The 23,091-nt window shown below is 56.0% G+C and overlaps 4 protein-coding genes across 4 annotated transcripts; 1 reads left to right on the top strand and 3 right to left on the bottom strand.

Annotated features, from left to right (window-relative positions):
• Positions 1 to 257: 257 nt before the first annotated feature.
• Positions 258 to 17,693, top strand: RUVBL2 (RuvB like AAA ATPase 2). Its single transcript, XM_039245618.1, has 15 exons — positions 258 to 617; positions 5,149 to 5,203; positions 6,203 to 6,258; positions 6,747 to 6,888; positions 8,208 to 8,337; positions 8,494 to 8,560; positions 12,722 to 12,828; positions 12,917 to 13,010; positions 13,244 to 13,367; positions 13,579 to 13,673; positions 13,749 to 13,867; positions 16,238 to 16,357; positions 16,822 to 16,951; positions 17,345 to 17,459; positions 17,574 to 17,693. Exons 1-15 carry the CDS (start codon positions 606 to 608, stop codon positions 17,597 to 17,599), a joined length of 1,392 nt encoding a protein of 463 aa, XP_039101549.1. The 5' UTR covers positions 258 to 605; the 3' UTR covers positions 17,600 to 17,693.
• LOC120240826 (ubiquitin-40S ribosomal protein S27a-like) lies at positions 10,720 to 11,259 on the bottom strand. Its single transcript, XM_039245667.1, has one exon. The coding sequence runs from the start codon at positions 11,227 to 11,229 to the stop codon at positions 10,759 to 10,761; it is 471 nt and encodes a 156-aa protein (XP_039101598.1). The 5' UTR covers positions 11,230 to 11,259; the 3' UTR covers positions 10,720 to 10,758.
• A 108-nt stretch (positions 17,694 to 17,801) lies between the features above and the next one.
• Positions 17,802 to 19,021, bottom strand: LHB (luteinizing hormone subunit beta). Its single transcript, XM_039245657.1, is given in 4 exon segments — positions 17,802 to 17,908; positions 17,910 to 18,119; positions 18,404 to 18,571; positions 18,921 to 19,021. Coding segments are annotated over 4 exon segments (483 nt in total). The 5' UTR covers positions 18,936 to 19,021; the 3' UTR covers positions 17,802 to 17,818.
• Positions 19,022 to 19,562: 541 nt separating this feature from the next.
• Positions 19,563 to 22,428, bottom strand: LOC120240792. The gene is made up of 5 exons (XM_039245625.1): positions 22,292 to 22,428; positions 21,838 to 22,038; positions 21,577 to 21,738; positions 20,741 to 20,868; positions 19,563 to 20,233 (listed from the first exon to the last, which is right to left on the bottom strand). Exons 1-5 carry the CDS (start codon positions 22,418 to 22,420, stop codon positions 19,870 to 19,872), a joined length of 984 nt encoding a protein of 327 aa, XP_039101556.1. The 5' UTR covers positions 22,421 to 22,428; the 3' UTR covers positions 19,563 to 19,869.
• Positions 22,429 to 23,091: the final 663 nt, after the last annotated feature.

Below are 23,091 nucleotides of genomic sequence, written 5' to 3'. Positions count from 1 at the left end.
GCCGCAGCGTCACTGAGGCCGCCGGGGCCCCTGCAGTGAAATCTTGCGGCCGCCAGGGGTCGGGGCCCGCCCCCCGGCCGGAGCCATTGGTCCGTGCCCGGGGGAGGGGGCTCCCGCGTCTCCTCATTGGTGGACAAGGTAGGGTTTGCTCTGCCCCTCCCCCAGCGGTCTATGAGAGCGTCAGGGGGCGCGGCTTGTCGCTGCGCTAGCGGATTGGTCCTCAGCTCTGTCAATCCTAAACTTGAGGCCCAGCGTTAACAAGGAGAGGAGAGGGTGGAATAAGGAGGAAAGGGAGCGTGGGGGACGTGTGGTTGCCCAAAGAAGTCTCAAGAATTTTGCAATCAGCCTCAGCAAGGAGGCCTGGGTAAAGGGAGGAGTCAGGAGGCGTTGGGACCCGACCCAGGCGTTCCGGGCGCCCGTTTACCAGCTCAGCCTCCGCGGAAGAGCGGGGCCTAAAAAGTGGCGCCACGCCCACGCGAGGAGAGTTTGCATATTTATGAGGAAACGCCGAGATCTTTGGAGGACCTGGGCGTCTAGAGGGACCAGAACGTCTCGTTTCGAGCGCGTTTCCGTTTCCGCTAGGATATTGGCGGTTGGTGAGCATCATGGCAACCGTGGTAAGTGCGGCGTGCGGAGAGCTGAGGAGCAAACCCACACTCCCGCGTCGGAGCGGGAAGGGGGCCGAGGGCCTGGACCCCTGCATCTAAGGGAGGAGGGGGCTGGGGGCCCGGACTTCCTAGTCTGAGGGAGGAGGGGGCTGGGGACTGGACTCCTGGGTCTTCAGGAGGAGTGACGGGCTGGTATCCTGGATTCAAGTGGATAATCAAGGGCTCTGTGGTCAGACCTTACCGCATCGTGTTATGGGAACTCCAGCTTTCCATCCTGTGGGTGCAGTCAGCAGCCAGTCCTCCAGGCTTTTGCACTGAAGTCTGATGGGGGTTGTATGAATGGCACCTGAGTATAGGAGGTAGCCCAGACGGGGACCTGTCCTGTGTGCTTGAGAGCGTGAAGTTGCTTAGCCTTGAGCCACAAAAGTGTTGAGAAGCTGGAGGGTGTCCGTGGGGATGGGGAAACGGCTGGGGCATCCAGAGGTTTGGGATCGCGTCATGGGATTGTTTTGGCCATTTTCCTGCTACGACACCTCATACTCCGTGTGGATCCTCAGTAAGTTTTCACTTGAAGGTTTGAATGAATGAGTGCATGTGAGCTCTATAAAGGAGAGACCAGCTACACTGGCCCTGGCACCAAGTACTCCCCCGAGAAATATCTGAATGAAGAAGGGGTGTAGCCTCAGCTTGGGGGTTGAACTGGGTTGCCAGCTACCTGGGTTCCCATAGGGACTCCGAGTGTTGAGGGTGGGACTTGAGTCTGTGGCCGCTGCCATGGCAAAGGGGGTGGATAGGGAGGAAAAGATAATGGCCACACTCCTGAGACCCAGTTCCCAGGGACGTGGATGAAGTATTGGAAGTTTGAGGGGATGGTGGGTGCTGAGTTTTAAAATGACCTCTGCTTAGGGGCGCCTGGGTGGCTTAGTCGGTTAAGCGTCCGACTTTCGCTTGGGTCATGATCTCGCGGTTCGTGGGTTCGAGCCCCGCGTCGGGCTCTGTGCTGATTGCCAGCTCAGAGCCTGGAGCCTATTTCAGAGTCAGTGTCTCCTTCTCTGTCTGACCCTCCCTTGCTTATGCTGTCTCTCTCTCCTAGGGAAAAAAAAAATGACCTCTGCTTAGGGCACCTGGGTGGCCCAGTGGCTTAAGTGTTGGGCTCTTGGTTTCCACTCAGGTCATGATCTCACGTTTCGTGAGTTCGAGCCCCACATCTGGCTCTCTGCTGACAGCGCTGAGCCTGCTTGGGATTCTCTGTCTCCCTCTCTCTCTCTGCCCCGCCTCTACTCACTCTCTCTGTTTCTATTGAAATGAATAAATAAACTTAAAAAAATTTTTTTAATGATTTCTGTTTCCATGGGGGTCAGTGGGCAGCACAGTGTAGGAGAGGCTTCTGGTGAAAAGGAAGGCATTGTAGGATGCAAGTCTGTTTGTCTTGGGATTATTAAGGGTTGGGATTTCTTTTTCTTTTTAAATGTTTTATTTATTTCTAGGAGAGAGAGACAGACAGCGTGAGCAGGGGAGGGTCAGAGAGAGGGGGAGTCACAGACTCTGAAACAGGCTCCAGGCTCTGAGCTGGCAGTCAGCACAGAGCCCGACGTGGGGCTCGNTCACAGACTCTGAAACAGGCTCCAGGCTCTGAGCTGGCAGTCAGCACAGAGCCCGACGTGGGGCTCGAACCCACGAACCGCGAGATCATGACCCAAGCGAAAGTCGGACGCTTAACCGACTAAGCCACCCAGGGAAGCCCCTAAGGGTTGGGATTTCTGAGGGCACCTGGTGGCCCAGTCAGTTAAGCATCTGACTTTAGCTCAGGTCATGGTCTCACAGCTTATGGGTTTGAGTCCCGCATCGGGCTCTGCACTGACAGCTCGGAGCCTGGAGCCTGCTTCGGATTCTGTGTCTCCCTCTTCTCTGTCCCTCCCCGACTTGTGCTTTGTTTCTCTCAAAAATAAATAAACATAAAAAAATTTTTTTTAATGCTAAAAAAGGGGGGGTTGAGATTTCTGGATCCACGTCCATTTATCGCCTCAAGTGGGGTCTGATGGGCTGTGTTGAGATGCGAGGGGCTGTGTTCTGAGTCTTCTGATCGTATTTGGGGTCAGCGTCCAGTGCTTTTGGTTCCAGCCTTCTGTGAAGAGAGGGTAGGTGGGAGGGAAGCTTGGGACCGGGTGCCAGCCGGCAAGTCTAAACTCGGTTTTGGAGACCAGAGGCTTCTACTAGATTGGATGCCTGCGTCTCGCCTCCTGTAAGAGGAAAGAAGGGTTGGAGGCACGTGGCCGAGGGGCCGGAGCAGCAGGCTGGCTTCGTAGGCTCTCCTTTCCTTATTAGAAACTGAGGGGCATCTGGCTGGCTCAGTCAGGGAAGCAGCAACGCTTGACCTCAGAGTCTTGAGTTCGAGCCCCAGGTTGAATATAGAGATTACTTAATTAAGTAAGCTTTAAAAAAAAATTGTGAAACACTCCAGTGTCTGAAAATAATACAGCCTAAGACCCACCGCCCGGATTTTTTTAACAGCCTTATTGAGATAATAATCCCCTCCTGTACAAGTTACCCATTGAAGATGTCTAGTTTGGTGTCTTTGGCGTGTTCACAATTGTACAATCATCACCTCAATCAATTTTAGGACATTTTTATCCTCCCTGGAGGGAAACCCCGTACCTCTTGGCCATGATCCCCCAGGCCCCCCATACCCTCTGGCTCCAGGCCTCTAGGCCACCACTAATGTGCTTCCTGTCACTGTGGGTTTGCTCATCCTGGACGTTTCCTATCAGTGATGGCATACCATCTGTGATCTTCTGTATCCAGCTTCTTTCACTTAGCATGATGTTTTCATTTTTTTTAAAGATTATTTATTCATTTTGAGAGAGAGCCAGAGAGAGCAGGGGAGGGGCACAGAGGGAGAGAATCCCAAGCAGGCTCCATGCCATCAGCACAGAGCCCGACGTGGAGCTTGAAATCACGAATCACAAGATCATGACCTGAGCCAAAATCAGGAGTCGGAGGCTCAACTGACTGAGCCACCCTGGCGCCCTGGAACTTTCTCTTTATGGCTGGATGATATTCCAAGCGTGCACATACCACATTTTGTTTATCCATTCATCTGTTGACACACATAAAAAAAAAAATTTTTTTTTAATGTTTATTTATCTTCAGAGAGAGACTGAGAGACAGTGTGAGCAGGGAGGGGTAGAGAGAGAGGGAGACGCAGAATCTAAAGCAGGCCCCAGGCTCTGAGCCGTCAGCACAGAGCCTGATGCGGGATTCCAACCCACTAATTGCGAGATCTTGACCTGAGCCAAAGTCGGACGCTTAACCGACTGAGCCACCCAGGCGCCCCTGTTGACTTACATTTAGGGCTTTCCCACCTTTCGGCTCTTGTGGGTAAGGCTGCCGTGGACACTTGTGCAAATCTCCTGGGGGTCCTCAAATTGTCCCAGGGAGGTACTACTCCTCTCTCTCCGCTACCTGACAAGAGATGGTGGCCGGCTCCTCTTTTCAGAAAGCTGGGGACGCCAGAGGACTCAGTACCTGCCTGTTGAATGAGCTCAGCACTTCAGTTCATCATTCATCCAACCTGTAAACATTGCACCCCAAGTGAACAAGCAAGATGCGGGGTGTGCCCTTCAAGGGAGTCACATCTCTTGGAGCTGAGAACGTTGATCAGACAGTCTCCCTCCTGGGGCGCCTGGGTGGCTTAGTCGGTTAAGCGTCCGACTTTTGCTTAGGTCATGATCTCACGGTTCGTGGGTTCGAGCCCCGCGTCGGGCTCTGTGCTGACTGCCAGCTCAGAGCCTGGAGCCTGTTTCAGAGTCTGTGACTCCCTCTCTCTCTGACCCTCCCCTGTTCACGCTGTGTGTGTGTGTCTCTCTCTCTCCTAGAAATAAAAAAAAAAAAAAAAAAAAAAGACAGTCTCCCTCCTGTACGTGAGATCACACAGGGAAATCAGGCTCCCAGAGGAGACCTTTCGTTCTGTCCAGACACCCAGAGACCCCAGAACTGGTCCGGCCAGGGCAAAGGTCATGGAGAGTCTCCCTTAGTGAGTAGTGCTTGATCTAATTCAGCGACGGGGTCAGGGAGAGCAGGCTGGACTCTGGGATGTGCACATGCAAAGGGCCTAGTGACAGATCCAGGCGGCGTAACGCAAGGGGGCCAGGCTGCCGGGGCCAGACCGCGTCCAGCTTGCTGATGTGTGTTCGTATCGGTTATTACGGTTGTGGGAAAGCGAGGCGGACTTCTTTCTTCCCCACATGATTCCTGGGCACCAAATAAGGTGGTAAGGCCCCAGGGACAGAGCTGTGAATGAGACAGCCGCGCTCCTTGTGTTTCTGGGACTCGGCGTGCCGGGGTCAACCGGCCAGCCTGTAGTTGGTGACAGACGGGAAGGATGAGAGTGATAGATGTGTGGGCTCTTGGCGTGCCCGCCGGGAGGAGGCATGGGAAGGACTTCCTGCCAGGGTGTGGGTGGGAGGCACAGACAAGTTGCTGGTAAAAACGGGGACCACAGGCGCTCTTCTGATGTGTCTTTCTCTTCCTCTGCCCCCAGACAGCCACAACCAAGGTCCCAGAGATCCGAGACGTGACGAGGATTGAGCGTATCGGTGAGTGAGCGCGGGGCACTGACACGATCGTGGGTTCTTGAGGCCCGCTGCTGGGTGCCGCTTCCATTGCAAGAGACCGGTTGCTCCCTGCCTCGGTGTCCTTATCTGTAAAATGGGGCAAAGGTAGTTCACCTCATCACTCAATATAAGATTCCATGAGGTCGTGCATATAAAGCACTTAATGTGCAGATGCCGACACTGTGTTCAGCTATGCAAGGCCCGGGCGCTGTTGGAGCTGAGGACCCAGCCGACACTAGCTGCACCCAGTACCTGCCCTCAAGGTGCTTATGGTCTAGTGCTGGGGTCAACAGATCTTTTCTTAAAGGACCAGACAGTAAATGTCTTCTCGGTGGAAAACATTCCGTTCTGTTGCGGCATGGAAGCAGTCGCAGGCAGCATCTAAGTGAACGGGTGTGGCCGTGTTCCAATAAAACTTTATTTACAAAACCAAGTACCTGGCCTCCAGGCTGTAGTTGGCCAGCCCGGGTCTGGTGTGTAACATCGAAACCCCACGTCTTTACCTCCCGCTGGCTGTGGGATCTTAGGCAAGGAGTCTAACGTCTCTGGGTTCCCTCAAGTTCATGTTGATGAGGGCCTGAGGTGGCTACTGAACCCCAGAAGCACTCCGGCGTGATAACAGCTGGGATTCACTGCTTCTCAGGGTTACGTGTGACAAAAGAACTGTGCCGCCACTTAGGCTTAAACATAAAGTAATTGTGACCTTTCGCTGTCACAGTCAGTTCCTGACCTGGTGACGCAGTTAACCAGGTCTCGGTCACTCTGGTTCTGCTGTGCTAAGTGCACCCCCGGTTTATTGAGCATTTCCAGTGACCGGCCATCCTTCCAGGGAGGTGGAAATGTGCCGCCCCCCCCACCCCCGCCATTTGACCCAGGAGGAAACCAGGGCCGAGGGAAGGAACCCCTTTCCTCAGCCGCCATGCTACCATGAGCTGCCTGGTAACCATGGTAACAGTCTTCTGGTTCTTTCCCCCAACACAGGTGCGCACTCCCACATCCGGGGGCTGGGGCTGGACGATGCCTTGGAGCCACGGCAGGTAGAGTCGAGAGCAGCAGGGTGGGGAGGCTGGTCTGTGGAGGTCTCGGGCAGGGAGAGGGCTCCCAGGGCCCTGGGGTGACTTAGGCTCTCCCAGAACTCTGGCTACTTATTTATAACATTCAGCCAGGTGTAGAGAGGTTTTTGTTTGTTTGTTTGTTTGTTTTTACTGTTTATTTATTGGGAGGAGTGGGGGAAGGGCAGAGATGGTGGGAGACAGAGAGTCCCAAGCAGGCTCTGTGGCGTCAGCACAGGGCTCGAACTCAAGAACCGTGAGATCATGAACTGAACCAAAATTAAGAGCTGGACACTTAACCGACTGAGCCACCCAGGCGCCCCTGGAGTCTTATTAATCTTAAAAAATTGGAGGCGGGAAAGCTTTTTTTTACCTTTTCCCCGAGTCGTAGCCAACATCGTGCCCTTGCATCTCACAAGCCAGGAGGGGCTGGAAATGGGGTGGCAGCCGTGCTCTCGCTTCCTACCCTACAGGTTTCCCAGGGCATGGTGGGCCAGTTGGCGGCCCGGCGGGCAGCTGGCATCGTGCTGGAGATGATCCGAGAAGGAAAGATCGCCGGGCGGGCGGTCCTCATCGCCGGCCAGCCGGGCACTGGGAAGACAGCCATCGCCATGGGTAAGCGGCCTCTCGGGGCAGGTGCTCATCTGGGCTCTGCCAGAAGATCCTTCCTGTGTACGTCAAGCTTGGGTTCAGCCACATTTAACCGACACCCCAAAATGGCAGGATCTTAAACCCTCCGGTGCATTCTCTCACATAGAAGAATCTGGACGTAGGCCACTTAGGCCCTTGTGTCCATGTCAGGGTCACCTCATGTTCCAAGAGAGTTGCCGAAGCTCCAGCCTTCGCGCCTGTGCTCCCAGGTAGGAGGAAGGAGAAAGAGGAGAAAGAGGACCTGTGGTGAGGGTGTACCTCCCTCCCTTTAAATGCCCCTCACACTATTCACTAGATCTTAGTCATCTAGTTACGATGCATCTCCACTGCAGCACGCTGAGACCTTAAGACATTTCTTGTATTTGAATGTGGGCCGTTGCTTCCTTAATAAAATGAGGGTCCAGGCCCTGGGCCAGACGCCAAGGACGCTTAGACAAGTAAGACCAAAGCCTTGACTTTTTGGGAGTTTCCAGTGTGGGGACACAGCAAGCTGTGATGGACGGAAGAGGCTCCTGGCCCTAAGGGGGAGCCAGGGAGACTTCCCAGATGAGTCAGGAGCAGAGCTAAGACGTGCAGGATGCCCGGGAGTCCCCGGGGGGCTGTCCAGGCATGAGTGAGGCACACGGAAAGGGGACCCAGAAGGGTTCAGTGACTTCCTGTCCGTGAGACGTGGCGTGGTGCTTGGCATGACCTTGAGAACAGCCCCGCTGTCCCCCAGCCGTCCCCATGCCAGAGAGGAGACCCGCCTCGTGGGGGTTCCGGGCCATATGACGGTCGGGGTTGAGCACCAGCGGTGCCTGCTGGCCCCATATCGCTTCTCTGCGGGGTGCCGTCCAATGCCGGCATGGGTTCCGTTCTCCCCCTCATCCAGCAAAGCAGACAGGCTCAGGGGCAGGCGAGACTTCTCAGGATCACGTGGTGCTCAGTGGTAGAGCCAGGATTCGAACCGAGGCCACCTGGCTCCAGAGCCACCACCCTTCACTATACGTCAGCCGTGTTTTGGCCTCTACTCTTGCTCGTTACCCCTGAGCTTGGAGGCTCAACAGATCCTAGAGGTTGGGAGGGGGGCTTGGCACAATGAAAGCGCCATGAGGTTGGCCCCCGGGGCAGCCTGGGGTTTTAGTCCTCCCTGTGCTGTCCGGGGCTTCCTCTGCATCCCCCAGCGCTGAGCCCACCTCGTCTCCGCTCCCTCCTGAGGAGGGAGAAGAGCTGGGTTGACACAGGGTGGTTTTGGGGGGCCTGGCGCCAGGCTGCCCCACCTACCCAGGCCGCCTCTTCCCCAGGCATGGCGCAGGCCCTGGGCCCTGACACCCCGTTCACAGCCATCGCGGGCAGCGAGATCTTCTCCCTGGAGATGAGCAAGACGGAGGCGCTGACGCAGGCCTTCCGGCGCTCTATCGGGGTTCGCATCAAGTAAGCAGAGGCCCCGGTGCAGGGGATGAAGCCAGCTCCCCGCGGCTGCGGATGACCCCTTCCTTGGCTTGTCCCAGGCCCAAGGGCTTATGGGAGTTAGCGATTCCCGAGGGTCCAAGCATTGAGCTCTCTTGCTCATGCCCTTTCTGTGCCCAGGGAGGAGACCGAGATCATCGAAGGCGAGGTGGTGGAGATCCAGATCGATCGGCCAGCGACAGGGACGGTGAGCCTGCTGAAGGGTGGGGTGGCGGCCGGTCCTGGCCGAGGTCAGAATCCATGGAACGTTTGAGCTGCGGGTTGGAGCCCCCTCCGTGCCTGTGGTTGCGGGTCAGTTGAGTTGACAGTTTATCCATCTGCAAGCCACACAGTGAGCTGTTAAACCACGTGGGGTAATGACAGAGAATCTCTGGAAGTTTCTCACCATTAATTCTTAATGATTATGCTTAAGAACCTATTCTGTGGGATCTAGACAGCTTAGTGAGCTTAGTGCTAAAAGGCATTGCCTGTGCAGCATACGTGCAAGTTGTGATCCACTGCCTTTTGTTTTCGTAATGTTTTTTATTGAGAGAGAGCGAGAAAGAGAGAGAGCGCAAGTGGGGGAGGGACAGAGAGAGAGAAAGAGGATCCGAAGCGAGTTCTGAGCTGACAGCACAGAGCCCGATGCGGGGCTCAAACTCATCAACCATGAGATCGTGACCTGAGTCAAAGTAAGACGCTTAACTGACTGAGCCATCCAGGTGCCCCGTCATCCTTAGTCGCTCCCTTTTTATTAAGCTAAGAATTTTAACACTCTTGTTGTAAAATAAGTGTGTAGTCTACTAAGTTCTTCTAAGGCAGATACCTTTTTTTTTTTAATGTTTTATTTATTTCTGAGAGAGAGAAACAGCGTGAGCAGGGGAGAGTCAGAGAGGGAGACACAGAGTTCAAAACAGGCTCCAGGCTCTGAGCTGGCTCTCAGCACAGAGCCCGATGCGGGGCTCAAACCCACGAACTGCGAGGTCATGACCTGAGCCGAAGTCAGACGCTTAACTGGTGGAGCCACCCAGGCGCCCCGGGCAGATACCGTTAAAACCACCATGAAGGGGCGCCTGGATGCCTCCGTCGGTTAGGCATCCAACTCTTGATTTCAGCTCAGGATATGATCTCAAGGTTTGTGGGATCAAGCCCCACACTGGGCTCTGTGCTGACAGCACAGGGCCTGCTTAGGATTTTCTCCCTCCCTCTCTCTCTATCCCTCCCCCACTCACACACACTCTCTCTCTTTTACTTTTTTTATTTTTTATTTTTTTTAAATATTTTTATTTATTTCCAGGAGACAGAGAGACAGCGTGAGCAGGGGAGGGTCAGAGAGAGAGAGGGAGATACAGACTCTGAAATAGGCTCCAGGCTCTGAGCTGGCAGTCAGCACAGAGCCCGACGCGGGGCTGGAACCCACGAACCGCGAGATCATGACCTAAGCGAAAGTCAGACGCTTAACCGACTAAGCCACCCAGGTTCCCTGAGAAGATCTTTTTCATGTAGCAGTTGAAAAGAGCAGACCCTTATGCGGGGAGACCATACTCGCTCTATTCTGGGACCTATAGAAGTTATAGACCACATCTAGCTTTCATCAGATTGTCTTAGAATGTACTCATGTAGTATGTGACTAGAAGGCAGCATGGGATTGCTTCTGATGGTCATTTATTTATTTGATAACACTTGTTGAATCACTTCTATGAACCAAGGACTGTGTCAGGTCCTGAGAGCACGAAGATTAGCAAGATAGTATAATATGAGACAAAACTATTAAACACACACACTAAAAACATAATTATAGTTTTGATAACTAGTAAACAGGAACAGCACAACACACCCTAAGATCATCACAGGAAGATCTTATCTTACCTGGAGGGTGTGCAGGGGAGGGCAATGTCACTAGAAAGACCAGGGAGGCCTCTCTGAGAAAGCCACACTGAAACTGAGTCTAATAGGCAGGTAGGAGTTATTCAGGCTCAACTCCAGGGTGAGGGGGAAGAGGGTGGAGTTGTCCAAGTGGAAAGAAGGATGGGTATGAAGGTCGGGATGGTAAGGAACTTGATGTCATTCCAGTAAAGGAGGGAGACTATTGAGCGAGGGAGGAATGATATGAAGAGGTAAGCAGAAACCAGACCAAATAAAATCTTATTAGTACAAGAACTCTGAACTTAATTAACAGTGACAGGTGGGCAGTGAGTTGTTAAGCAAAGCACTGACATGGGCATGTTGTACTTTTAGAATGTCTTTCTAGTTTATAATTGATGGGAGGGGTTCCAGAGTGGAAGTAGGCAGGGGAAGGCAATTGCTATAACCCAAGTGAGAGGTGTGCTTGGGCTGAGGTGGTGGCAGTGAACTGGAGTAGTGTGNTTTTTTTTTAGTTCATGTCTTTTATTGACCCATATATAATTACTTGTCTTCGGGTTTGTTGAAGCAGTAGGTCAGACAACATTTGCCACAATAATGTCTATCAAAGTGGCTAGCCATAAAAACTCCAGCACCACATTCATCCGAAGGGCACTCCCGACGAAGGCGACTGATTTTGCCATTCTCATCCACCTTACAGTATTTCAGGACTGCCAGTTTAACCTTCTTTCTCTTATGCTTATTCTTCTTGGGAGTGGTGTAAGACTTCTTCTTCCTTTTCTTAGCACCACCACGAAGTCTCAACACCAGATGGTGAGTGGACTCCTTTTGAATGTTGTAGTCAGACAAAGTACGCCCATCTTCTAGTTGCTTGCCAGCAAAAATCAATCTCTGCTGATCAGGAGGAATTCCTTCCTTATCCTGAATCTTGGCCTTCACATTTTCTATTGTATCCGAGGGTTCGACCTCAAGAGTGATGGTCTTCCCCGTAAGAGTTTTCACGAAAATCTGCATCTTGGCGGCGGTTCCACCGCAGATGGCAGATCGGAAAGGCTCACGGTTTGTAGTTTTGAGCCCCACATCAGGCTCTGCGCTGGTAGTGCTGGGCCTGCTTAGGATTCTCTCTCTCCCTCTGCCTCTCCCCTGTTCACTGTCTCTCAAAATAAATAAATAAATAGAAAGAGAGAGAGAGAGAAAGAGAGAAAGAGAAAGAAAGAGAGAGAAAGAAAGAAAGAGAGAAAGAAGAGAGAGAGAAAGAGAGAAAAAGAAAGAGAGAGAGAGAGAAAGAAAGAAAGAAAGAAAAGAAAGGAAAAGAGAAAAGAAAAGAACCAGGGGCTCCTGGCTGGCTCAGCCGGTGGAACATGCAACTCTCGATCTCAGGGTAATGAGTTCAAGCCCCACCTTGGAGGTAGAGACTACTTAAATAAATAAATAATTAAAAAAAAATTTTTAATATTTATTTTTGAGAGAGACACCGAGCAAGGGAGGGACAGAGAGAGGGGGAGACAAGAATCTGCATCAGGCTCCAGGTTCCGAACTGTCAGCACAGAGCCCTACGCGGGGCTCGAACCCATGAACCATGAGCTGTACCTGGTGCTCAACCCACTGAGCCACCCAGGTGCCCCGATAAATAAATCTTTAAAAATGAAGATGTGGGGCACCTGGGGGGCTCAGTCGGTTAAGCGTCCGACTTCAGCTTAGGTCATGATCTCACGGTTCGTAGGTTTGAGCCCCGCATCGTGCTCTGTGCTGACAGCTAGCTCAGATCCTGGAGCCTGCTTCAGATTCTGTGTCTCCCTCTCTCTCGGACCCTCCCCTGCTCATGCTGTGTCTCTCTCTCAGAAATAAATAAAACATTTAAAAAAAATTAAAAATAAAGATGTAAAACCATAGTCATCTTTTCACCCTCCTCAGTCTCCGCCCTTAGATCCTGACACCTGTCCCTATGGGAAAGAGAAGACAGGCGGATGTGCTGGAAAAGCCAGAAAGACTTGGACTGTGTTATCTTGTGGGGAGGGAGCATGGCATTTTTGTTTTCGTAGCTGTGTTTAGCTTCGCTCTGTTTTCTGGGTTTGTGATCAATTAAAAAAAAAAATCATAAAAACAAAACACCTGTTATTTGTCTGTGAAACAGAGACTGGGCGAGTGTGACCTCCATGTCGTGGCACCTCTAGTCTTTATTGTTTTTATACTTGATCTTTAGGTGGGTTGTTGTGTGTTTGCTGGGTTTTGGGTCCTCGGTTTCCTGAGGTGCAATTGACATACAAAAAGCTGCCCGCGTGGAAAGTTTACAGGATATTAGGTTTATATGTGTACGCACGAGGTCATCCATGGTCATGACCTTGAATGTGTCCGCCACCCCGAGATGCTTCTGTGTGGCATGTCCATTTCAAGGCTGTGTTAGGAAGACATTGGACCCCCTCTGAACTCCTTGCCTGATGTGTGTCATCTCCCCCCCCCCCCCCCCCCCCCCCCCCCCCCCCCCCCCCCCCCCCCCCCCGCCCAGGGCTCCAAGGTAGGCAAGCTGACCCTCAAGACCACGGAGATGGAGACCATATACGACCTGGGCACCAAGATGATCGAGTCCCTGACCAAGGACAAGGTCCAGGCCGGGTGAGCGGCATTGGGGGGACCACGCTGGGTGGTCAGGGTAGTTCGGGCCCTTTCCTGTTCTCACTCCCGCCCTCCTTCCGCCGCGCAGGGACGTGATCACCATCGACAAGGCCACGGGCAAGATCTCCAAGCTGGGCCGCTCCTTCACACGTGCTCGCGACTATGACGCCATGGGCTCCCAGGTGGGCCACGTGTCCCCAGCACTCGTGATTCTTCCCTGTACCCTGTGGGGCAGCCAGGGCCCTTGAGCTCCAGGACCCTCGTCCTTCGGCGCTCTCGAAAGCCCTAGCGAGGACTGCCTCTTAGGCCTGGGGTTTCTGGGATCCAGTCTCCCCCACCCCCAACAGCCCCTTTGGGCCCCCCGTTTCATGCTCTTCTCTGCCCTTGTCTCCCACCCCTCCCCCCGGCCCCGCAGACCAAGTTCGTGCAGTGCCCAGACGGGGAGCTCCAGAAACGCAAGGAGGTGGTGCACACCGTGTCCCTGCATGAGATCGATGTCATCAACTCCCGCACGCAGGGCTTCCTGGCTCTCTTCTCAGGTGGGGTCCTGTGGGGGACACGTGTGTCCTGGGCTCTGTCTCCAGCCCTCCTCCTCTCTGGGACGTTTCCCGGCCCTTCTGTCACTTTGCCACTCCAGTCGTGGCCCCTCTTCCCTCTGTCCCTGGTGTCCTATCTTTATTTTCGGCTGCCCTCGGGCCCTGGACCCCCGCCTCCTGTGTGACACTCCGCGTGCCGCTCGGCCTCCCGCAGGCGACACCGGGGAGATCAAATCAGAAGTCCGAGAGCAGATCAATGCCAAGGTGGCTGAGTGGCGCGAAGAGGGCAAGGCGGAGATCATCCCTGGAGTGAGTCCTCGGGGAGGGTGGGGAGGCGGGAGCAGAGAGGCTCGGGCGGTGGGTTTGACCATCAACGGCTCCCAGGTGCTGTTCATCGACGAGGTGCACATGCTGGACATTGAGAGCTTCTCCTTCCTCAACCGGGCTCTGGAGAGTGACATGGCGCCGGTCCTTATCATGGCCACCAACCGAGGCATTACCCGGTGAGCCCCGTCACGGGCCCCCTGGGAAACGGGGTGTTCCTGGCGGTGGGGAGAGCCACAGGGCGAACAGGCCATGTTTGTTGGTCTCCTCACTAGGACCTTAAACAAGGTAGGCAGGCATCTCTGCTCCACGAGGAAGTTGAGGAACCATGTTCTTTCTGTCCGTTTTCATAATGCTTGAGGCTGCGGTTCCCAAACTGTGCGCCGAGGTATCCCTGGGTGCTGCAGAAAACTTGCAAGTGCTGCGGGGTGTTTTAAAGTGTGTGAGGCAAGCACGGTGACCTGTGTTGGACACTGCGTAAATCACTCCCATTAAGTCACTTCGACCAAACCACGTAATTGGACAGAACTTCACGTTTCTTTTGGCCTGAGGATGCCACGGGAAAATTCTGGAGACCCGAAGGTCCCCAGGTTCTGGTAAAGCTTGGGAACCTCTGCCCTAGGGCGTTGCCGGTGCCTCCTCGCCTGCTGCCATCCTCTCTACCTTGTCTGCCCGGGGCGCCTCCCGGGATGGGCAGCAAACCCACTCTCTCCTCGTTATTTGCACGTGACGTTTTTGTGAGTCTGCGTAGTCTCACTAAAATTTATTTGTAACCCAGATTCATGGCACTTTTGTGCTCCTGTGTGGACATGCGCAGAGGGGCAAAAACTTTGAGTCCCCTGACGTGGACACCCCAGACCAAGGTCCAACAAGGTGACACTCTGCCATCTAGTTTCAGCTTGCATGCTGTAAATGCGCGTCCTTTGCGCGATCTGTTTATTGCCACATTTGTCGCACTTTATGCTTTTGGTTGGTGATGGTATGTTTATTTTAAGTTTATTTACTTTAGAGAGTGAGTGGGGCAGGGGCAGAGAGAGAGAGAGACAGAGAATCCCAAGGAGGCTTCTCAGTATCAGCACAGAGCCGGACACGGGGCTCGAACTCATGAATCCAGAGACCATGAGATAATGACCCAAGCTGAAATCAAGCATTGGATGTTTAACCGACTGAACCACCCAGGCACCCTAGGGACTGCATGTTTAAAAGGACCCCTGGCTGTCCAGTGTCCCTAAACACAGGAAGGCTGGGATGTGCCTTACAGAGAAAGTGTGTGTGTTAGGTGAGCCTCCTTTGGGTGTGATGTAGAACGCCGTCAGCCATCAGTTCAGTGTGAGAGAGTCAGTAATGTGTGTTAAATAAGAGTTCTATTAGTTTATTAGTTTATTTTTAATGTTTGTTTATTTTTGAGAGAGAGCACGAACAAGGAAGGGACAGAGACAGAGGAAGGCAGAGAATTCGAAGCAGGCTCTAGGCTCTGCACTGTCAGCACAGAGCCAGACGCGAGGCTCGAACACGTGAACCGTGAGATCATTACCTGAGCCGAGACCAAGAGTCAGACACTTAACTGACTGAGCCACCCAGACACGCCTGCATTCCTAATTAAAGACGTCTTATTTGGGGCTCAGTAGGTTAAGTGTCTGCCTTCCGCTCAGATCATGATCTCACAGTTCATGATTTTGAGGCCCACATTGGGCTTACTGTCTGCATAGAGCCCGCTTCAGATCCTCTGTCCCCCCCTCTCTCTGCCTCTCTCCTGCTTACATGCACACTCTCTCAAAAATAAATAAGTAAAAACTTTTAAAAAATTTATGGGATGCCTGGGTGCCTCAGTCGGTTAAGCGTCTGACTTCAGCTCAGGTCATGATCACACGTTTTGTGGGTTCGAGCCCCACGTCAGGCTCTGTGCTGACACCTTAGAGCCTAGAGCCTGTTTCAGATTCTGTGTCTCCTCTCTCTGCCCCCCCGCCTTGCACTCTGTCTCACTCTCTATTAAAAATAAATAAACATTAAAAATTTTTTTTAATTAAAAAAACACGGGAACACATAGAACCAGGTTATGTGTTGGTTCACGAAATGCTGGGACCCGAGGCTCACAAGAACCTGACGGATTTCCCCTAGAAGCAGCTATTCGTCATTTGCTAGTGAGTGTTTGCCCCACCTTGTAGGATGGAATGGTCACGAATAACGAGGCCCCCGCTCCATTCCCTGGCCCCTGCTGGGTGCTGGCTTGTGCCGGGCCAGGTGCGCAGGGACAGGGCCGGTGCGGTGTCTCCCCTACGGAGTGCTGCGTCAAGCAGGGGAGCAGGACCTTGAGCCAGTAATCCCGGACAGAGACACCTAGCTAAAACCACCCCGGCTCCGCAGGGACAGTGACGCAGTTGGGGGACGGCTGCGTGGTGGGTGGTGACGGCAGCCATGAGCTGAAGGTTAAGTGGTGTTTGCCCGGTGAGTGGGCTGTGGGGGAGGGGGTGGGCGGAGTAGTCCATGCAGAGGTAGCGGCGCACCGGGAGCATCAATCCTGACGGCCCTCCCTTCCCCCTCCTCCCCAGGATCCGGGGTACCAGTTACCAGAGCCCCCACGGCATCCCTATCGACCTCCTGGACCGACTGCTCATCGTCTCCACCTCGCCCTACAGTGAGAAGGACACGAAGCAGATCCTCCGCATCCGGTATGAGCAGGGCTGCCTGGCGTCCTGGGGCGGGACCGGATCGTGGGCCCGAGCGGCAGGGCCGGCGGCCACCCTGTTTGGCAAGTGGGGTCAGCGAGGTCTAAGGAAGGGAGGCCTCTGGGCCCGTAAGTGACCGAGCTGGGCTGGGCCCGGCATCCAGGCAGTGGCCTCTGATCCGGGGGTGGGGGCCACAGCAGAGAAGGGAGGGCCCCGGCCAGTGGCTGACACTGGGGAGAGGACCTGGCTCGGGAGGGCCTGGAGGCCAAGGTTACAGGCCCAAGCTTCAGAGGCCCTTCTTGCCCAGCATTCTGCGGTTCCGGGGACATAGGGCCCCCATGTCCCCCAGGACGTCCATTCAGGGAGGGGGTCCCCAGGCGGGGAGGGCCAGCCCAGGGCCGGGGCTTCACTGCCATCAGCGCCCCTGAGCCCTGGCTCACCCCCGCCGCCACCCTGCCGGCCCACAGGTGTGAGGAGGAAGACGTAGAGATGAGTGAGGACGCCTACACAGTGCTGACCCGCATCGGGCTGGAGACGTCGCTGCGCTACGCCATCCAGCTCATCACGGCCGCCAGCCTGGTGTGCCGGAAACGCAAGGTCAGCCAGCCAAGGAAGCACACGGGGGGTCCGGCCTGAGCCAGCAAGCGGCCCACTCACTGCTCCGACCGCTTTGAGCGGGTCGTTGCATTGAGTCCTTTATTAAAGGCAGGGGACTTGGGTCTGTCGGGTTTATACCTGTATCTCCTGGCCTGACACATAGGACGTGCTTAGTAAATGTCTGGCAACTAGAGGTTAATGCTGTTCAGTTCATTTTACAGATGAAAAAACAGAGGGGTTGGGACTGGAGGGGTTGGGCCCACAGCTGGGAGGTGGCCGAGGAGGGATGCGTGCTAACCCAGGCAGCCTGGCCCCGGTGTCCCCACCCTGATCTACCACCCGGTGGCAGAGGGGTGGGGGGGGGGGCACTGAGATCTTGCCATCCCTTCTCAGGGCACAGAAGTCCAGGTAGATGACATCAAACGAGTCTACTCGCTCTTTCTGGACGAGTCGCGCTCCACGCAGTACATGAAGGAGTACCAGGACGCCTTTCTCTTCAACGAGCTCAGTGAGTGTCCCCTGCTGCACCTGCACCTGTCCCCCCGGGTCGCCTGCCGCCCCAGAGAGCTCAGGCCCGGCCGCCTGGGCCACGCTGACCGCATGGCCTTCCTTCTCCCCACAGAAGGCGAAACCATGGACACCTCCTGAGCTGATGTGACCCTCGTCCCCTCCCCCCCCCCCGTTTTCTACTGGAGTTCTGACACTGTGACTTTGTATAAAATGGTTCTGATATTGGATCCATCCTGAGCCTCTGTGTGTGTGTGTGTGTGTGTGTGTGTGTGTGTGTGTGTGTGTGTGTGTGTGTCAACACTCGGACACATACCCTAAGCCCGACAGAAGACAACATGAGTGCAGTTTGAGAAGCCTTTATTGGGAGGGGTGGAGAAGAGCGTCTGCTGGCTCCAGGCACTGGGGTGGGGGATCCTTAGAGGAACAGGAGGCCCGGGAGTGGGGGGCGGTCACAGGCCAAGGGTTGGGCCCTGGGACCCCCACAGTCGGAGCTGCTGAGGCGGCAGGGCCCACAGCGACAGCTGAGGGCCACGGGGAAAGAGACCATGGGGTCCACACCGGGCGGGCATCCGGGCAGCCGGATGGAAGCAAAGCGCAGCTCACGGTAGGTGCACACGGGCTGGGGCACTGGGGGCAGGGCGGCGGGCAGCACGCGCACCTGGAGGCCAAAGGGAGGGATAGAGGGGCGTGGTCAGGCCCTCCCCTGAGCTAATCCCCCCCACCACAGGTCTCAGATTCTGGTGTCCAGCAGACCCTCTGTGCTCTCCCCCCCTCCCCCATGCCCAGCTCTGACTCCCAATTCCCCTGCCCCTGTGGGAGGTGGGCGCAGGCCACCCTGCCATCCAAGCTGCCACTTCCCATTTTCTGTGGGCCTGGCCTTCAGTGATCCGCCCTGGAGCTGGGGTGGCAGCACCCATTCCCCGCCCGCCGTCCGCAACTCACCATGCTGGGACAGTAGCCGGCACAGATGGTGGTGGTGAAGGTGATGCAGACCGGGCAGGCCTCGTTCTCAGCAGCCAGGGTGGCGTTGATGGGCCTGCACAGCGGCCGCAGTGGCCCCCTGGATGCCCACACCCCAGCCACATTCAGCAGCAGCCACAGCAGCAGCCCCTGGGACGAGGACAGTGTCTCAGGGCCTGCCAGACCCCGCTACCCGGAGCCCTTACCTTCCCATCCCCCATGAACACAGTCGGGGACCCAGCTCCCGTGCCTGACAGCGTCCATCCAGGGTGCATTCGTTCCACTTGGATCCCTTTTTCCGAGACTCAGGAACCCCAGATTCTGAGAATTCCCACCCTCAGGCCCTGCTCCACCTATTTCCTTCCTGGCAGGAAGCCCGCTGGCCGTCCTCACCCTTCTAGAAGGAAGCCTCCTCCATCAGGTCACAGGACTCTCCCTCTTTGTGGCAGCTGTGGCCTGGATGGAGTTGCAAAGTGCCTAGGGGACCCCACAGTCTTACCTGGAGCGTCTCCATTCTCCGTGCCTCCCCAGTGATGTTTACCTGGTCTTATACTTGCAGGGTGTGGGGGCGGCAAGGCCACTGGGGGTGGCGGCCTGATGGGGTAACCTGGACACTAATCCTTCTGGGGGCGAGAAGCGGAAAAGGTCAGGGAAGTGTGCGGGAGAGGCCCCTACCCCCACTCCCTGAGTGGCTCCCGCTCCTTGGTGCGCCCAAGGTGAAGCTGACTTCACTGACTCAATCGTCAGGTGCTATCAGGTGCCAGCGAAGTCCTGTTGGGTCATACATAGGAAGTAGGCTATGGGGACCCCCTGACCTAGTTCTCGATGGTGTAGCCCCGCTTCCGCCCATCATGGTGGGCGCCTGGGGAAGGCTGGAGCTCGTCCCTCCAAGGACCCTCGTCCAATGGTGATCGGCTCAGACCTCAACCCCACTCCATCTGCCACAGGCGAAAGCCATTCCTGTGCCACAGTCTAACCTCAGGGGGCGTGGCTTCATTTCTGGATTCTGGGCTCAGAGGCGGGGTCCCACCTGTAGGCAGACTTGGCTTCCTTCCACCAGGGATTCAGCAGGAGACCCATCTCCCGCACACTCGGGCCCCCAGAGCTGAACCCAGCGATGAGCACGATGACCACAGTTAAAGACTATTTTAACTCTGTCATTGACTAAGGTAAACTCTGCCCCCTCTGTCGCAGAGGGCGTGTCCCGCCCGTGAGCACACCGCCCCAAAGTATATTTTCCAGCCTCAGCACCCATCTTCGTCCCGGACCCGGTCACCCTCCTTAGTCCGGTGTGGGATCCGTCCCGCTCACGCCTGGTGGGCGGATCCTGGCGTGATAGGCGGGTTTCCCGGCCTTAGCCCCGCCCAGTGTGCCCCCGGCCGCGGTCTTCCAGGCTCGGCTCCGGCCCCGCCCGGGGGCGTGTTCTGGGCGGGGCTGGCGCAGCCGGCTCAGATTGGGCGTGGCTTCAAGCTGCCGTAGCTGGAGTTCTCCGTGCGGTAGGCTCGTGGCACGCTGTAGATGCCCGGCACCGGCTTCCGGTGGGGGCCGCCCCAGGGCAGCTCCAGCGGGCAGAAACGGTCGAGCCGGAGGAGTGGGTGCAGCGGGCGTCTGTAGGACTCGTGAGCCAGAGACAACGCCCCACGGTGCGGCACGGCTAGCGTCGCCGGGTGGACGTGGGGCACGCGGATCCCTGGCGGCCGAGAGGAGCGCGGACAGGGCGGCCGCTGTGGGTCCTGGCCCCAGACCCGAGGCGTCTTCTGAAAGCTCCAGTAGGTCAGCGAGTCCTTGCGGGGATATCCAGACAACTCCTTCCTGTTGGTGGGGAAGGCAGGAGTGGGAAGGCACGGTTAGATCCTAGGGACAAGGCTGAAGTTCAGACCTTGGCTCCTGAGGAACCTGTAGATCTGAACTCCTGCGTTTCGAGGCAAGGATATATTTGTAGGAGCCGGGGATCCCTTGGGAAGGATGGGGGTTGAGGACGCCTAACCTCAATTCCTGGGCCCTCGAGGGTCCTTAAGGGCCGGAAATATAGAATTTTCGAATCCTTGGGAAAGAGTATCTGGGAACCAAAGTAGGCCCCTCCCTAGACCCTTGGAGCCCCGCCCTCAGTCCAGAACCCCTTCTAGGACAAGCCGCAGGTTTCATATTCCTAAGAGTTGATTGACACTAAGAATACTTGGGCGCTAAAAGAGGTAGGAGCTGGGGTCTAAGCTTTTCTGGTTCAGGAGCTGAAGGCTGGAGGCTACTGAGTCGGACAGGCGGAGCCGACACCGGGGTTAGGTGTGTTGGCGGCGGTGCCGAGAGGGGACCCAGACTCACTTAGGGTAGGCCCGGAAGTCCTTGGCCGAGGTGGTCAGATAGAGCTGATGGCGGTCCAGGACGCCCTGGTCAGATACTGTGAAAGGCTGGCCGGACAGCTCGGGGTTCTTTGTCCAGGGGATTAAAGCCTGAGGAGGATCGGGGGGAGGAGGGATGGAGCAAGGCTTCATATCCATCCCAAGCCCGGGGTCCCAGGCTCAGGATCCCTCTTCTTTGGATGAATCCGAATCCTCCCCGAGCAATCGCAAGCCAGGGCACTTTATCTTCTCTCCCCCAAATCAGAGCCCTTATTAGGGTTACTCCAAAATCTGAACACCGGTCGTTGATCACAAAGCCCAGCCCTCCAGCCACAAAAAACTTTCCCAGCTCCGCCCCCAGACTCAACTTCCACGTCCCGCCCCTGGAATTCAGCCGCTATTTGGACAAACGTACCTTTTTACTTCATCCTCTCCACGGAAGCCTAGCCCCGCCTTCCGACCCGATTTGGTCTCAGAATATTCAAGGCCCGCCCGCCACGTACCTTCCGCTACCTGGTCCCGACCCCCTCCTCAGAACCCCCTCCCAGCCCCGCCCCGAGATTTACTAATCGTGGCCCCAGCCTCAGAGCTGGGATTTTGGTCTCCAGTCCCCTCCTCCTTCTGGCCCCACCTCAAAAAGTCCAAGCTCCACCCCCAGGCTCTGTAACCTGATTCCATTCCAGCCCGTTTAACCCCGACCCCCGACTCGGAGTTCCCCGCCCCAGGGTCTCCTAGTCTGGTCCCAAGTTCAGAGCCCCTCCGGCCCCGCCTCAGGCGCTACAAGCTTTGTCCTAAGGTGGCAGCGGTCTTCTCCGCTACCTGAGAAGGGCCTCCGCGGTGGTGGTCCGCAAGCTCCAGGGGCTGGGGCCCGACGTGGAAGGTGGGGCGCAGGTCCAGGCCGGGCTGGCCGGTGTACTGCGCCCTCGTCTCACTGCACTGGTGCTCTGTGATCCGCGGGAGGCGCCAGCCACGGCTTCTGAGCTGCGGGAAGGCGACGCGGGGATTCAACGTGAGGGTGCCTGGTGCTCAGCGCGATCCCCGACCCTGTCCTCGGCGGACCTCTGCATCCCACAACCTCACCTTTTCTCCTAAATCCTTGATCCCCAAAGTCCGCGTGGGGTCCGAAGGCTCTGGGGCCCTGGGCTGTGCGTAGGGCCCGCCGTGGGTCTTAGGCACGGAAGCCGAGCCAGAGGTGGTCTCCCATCTGCTGATGACCTCGTCAAAATCCCAGATGTGCAAACCCTGCTTTGCGGCCGGGGGCAGGGGCTCCGCGACCGTGGACTGGGGAGAAAGGACGTCAGCTCAAAGGATTCAACTCTGGCCGGAGGGTCCTGATCTCTCCCAGTCGGTCCTCAACCCTTTCCTCCCTCCAGTTCTAGGCATCCACGGTTCGCTGGCCCCTCCTCTCTCAGACCCTGGACTCCGGGACCCTCCTCCTTCAGTCAGAGAGAACTCCAAGCCCCCAAGCCCCTTGTCTCTCAGCAGGTGTTTGGATCCCCAGTCTCCTCTGGTCAGGAACCTAGGGTCCTCTTACCTGCACAGTGGGCGGGGGAAAGGGAACAGGTGGGATAATGTGGTGGGCGACACCACTGCTGGTGAGATGCCAGTTGGGCCGGCAACCAGGCACCTCCGGCCCGCTCCGAGCTAGGGTGGGCCCAGCCATGGTCCCACCCCCGGGGGGTAGCCCAGCGGAGCAGGCTTGTTGTCAGCTGTTGCCCCAGGTGATAGAACCCGCCCACCCTGAACCCAGCCAATGGAAGGCCTGCAGGTGTGTGGCTGGTTGGACTGAATGAGAAAGAGGCCCAGGCACAGAGTGACAGGGACTTTTGAGAGAAGGGGCACAGAAACACAAGAGTAATGGAGGAGGGGAGTCCCAGAGAGAGAGGGACTGCCAGAAAAGGGGGCGGAGAGGAAGGGGAAATAGAAGCTCTGAGTTTTAGAGAATTTTAGAGACACAGAGACCCGGGGTTGGGGGGAGATAAAGACCACCCACCGCATCAGGGAACCCATGAGAAATACCCCCCCTTTCCTACAGGGTCCCAGCTCTCTCAGCCCCCTCCTCCCTCTGCCAGGCCTGCCTACATCGGGGGTAACGATTTCCAGACTTCCCCAGGGCTCTCCCTCCCTCCCTCCCTCCCTCCTGGAGTCCGCTGAAGGAGTCAGCCCCGGCTTTGGCTTCGTGCGTCCTGCCTGCCTTTGATTTGGTTGAAAACTTCCACCTGGATATGGGGGTGGGTGAAGACGGAGAGACCCACAGACAAATACACAGGGAAATACTTAGCAAAAAAAGAGAGGGGAGGGGATGTGGGGAGAGCTTTGAAGAGAAAGAAATAC

The sequence above is a fragment of the Hyaena hyaena genome, unplaced genomic scaffold (genome assembly GCF_003009895.1).
Source record: "Hyaena hyaena isolate Hyena2069 unplaced genomic scaffold, ASM300989v1 scaffold_9, whole genome shotgun sequence".
NCBI lineage: Eukaryota > Metazoa > Chordata > Mammalia > Carnivora > Hyaenidae > Hyaena > Hyaena hyaena.
Note: the sequence above shows the minus strand (reverse complement) of the source record. Positions and strands in the feature narration are given on the sequence as shown.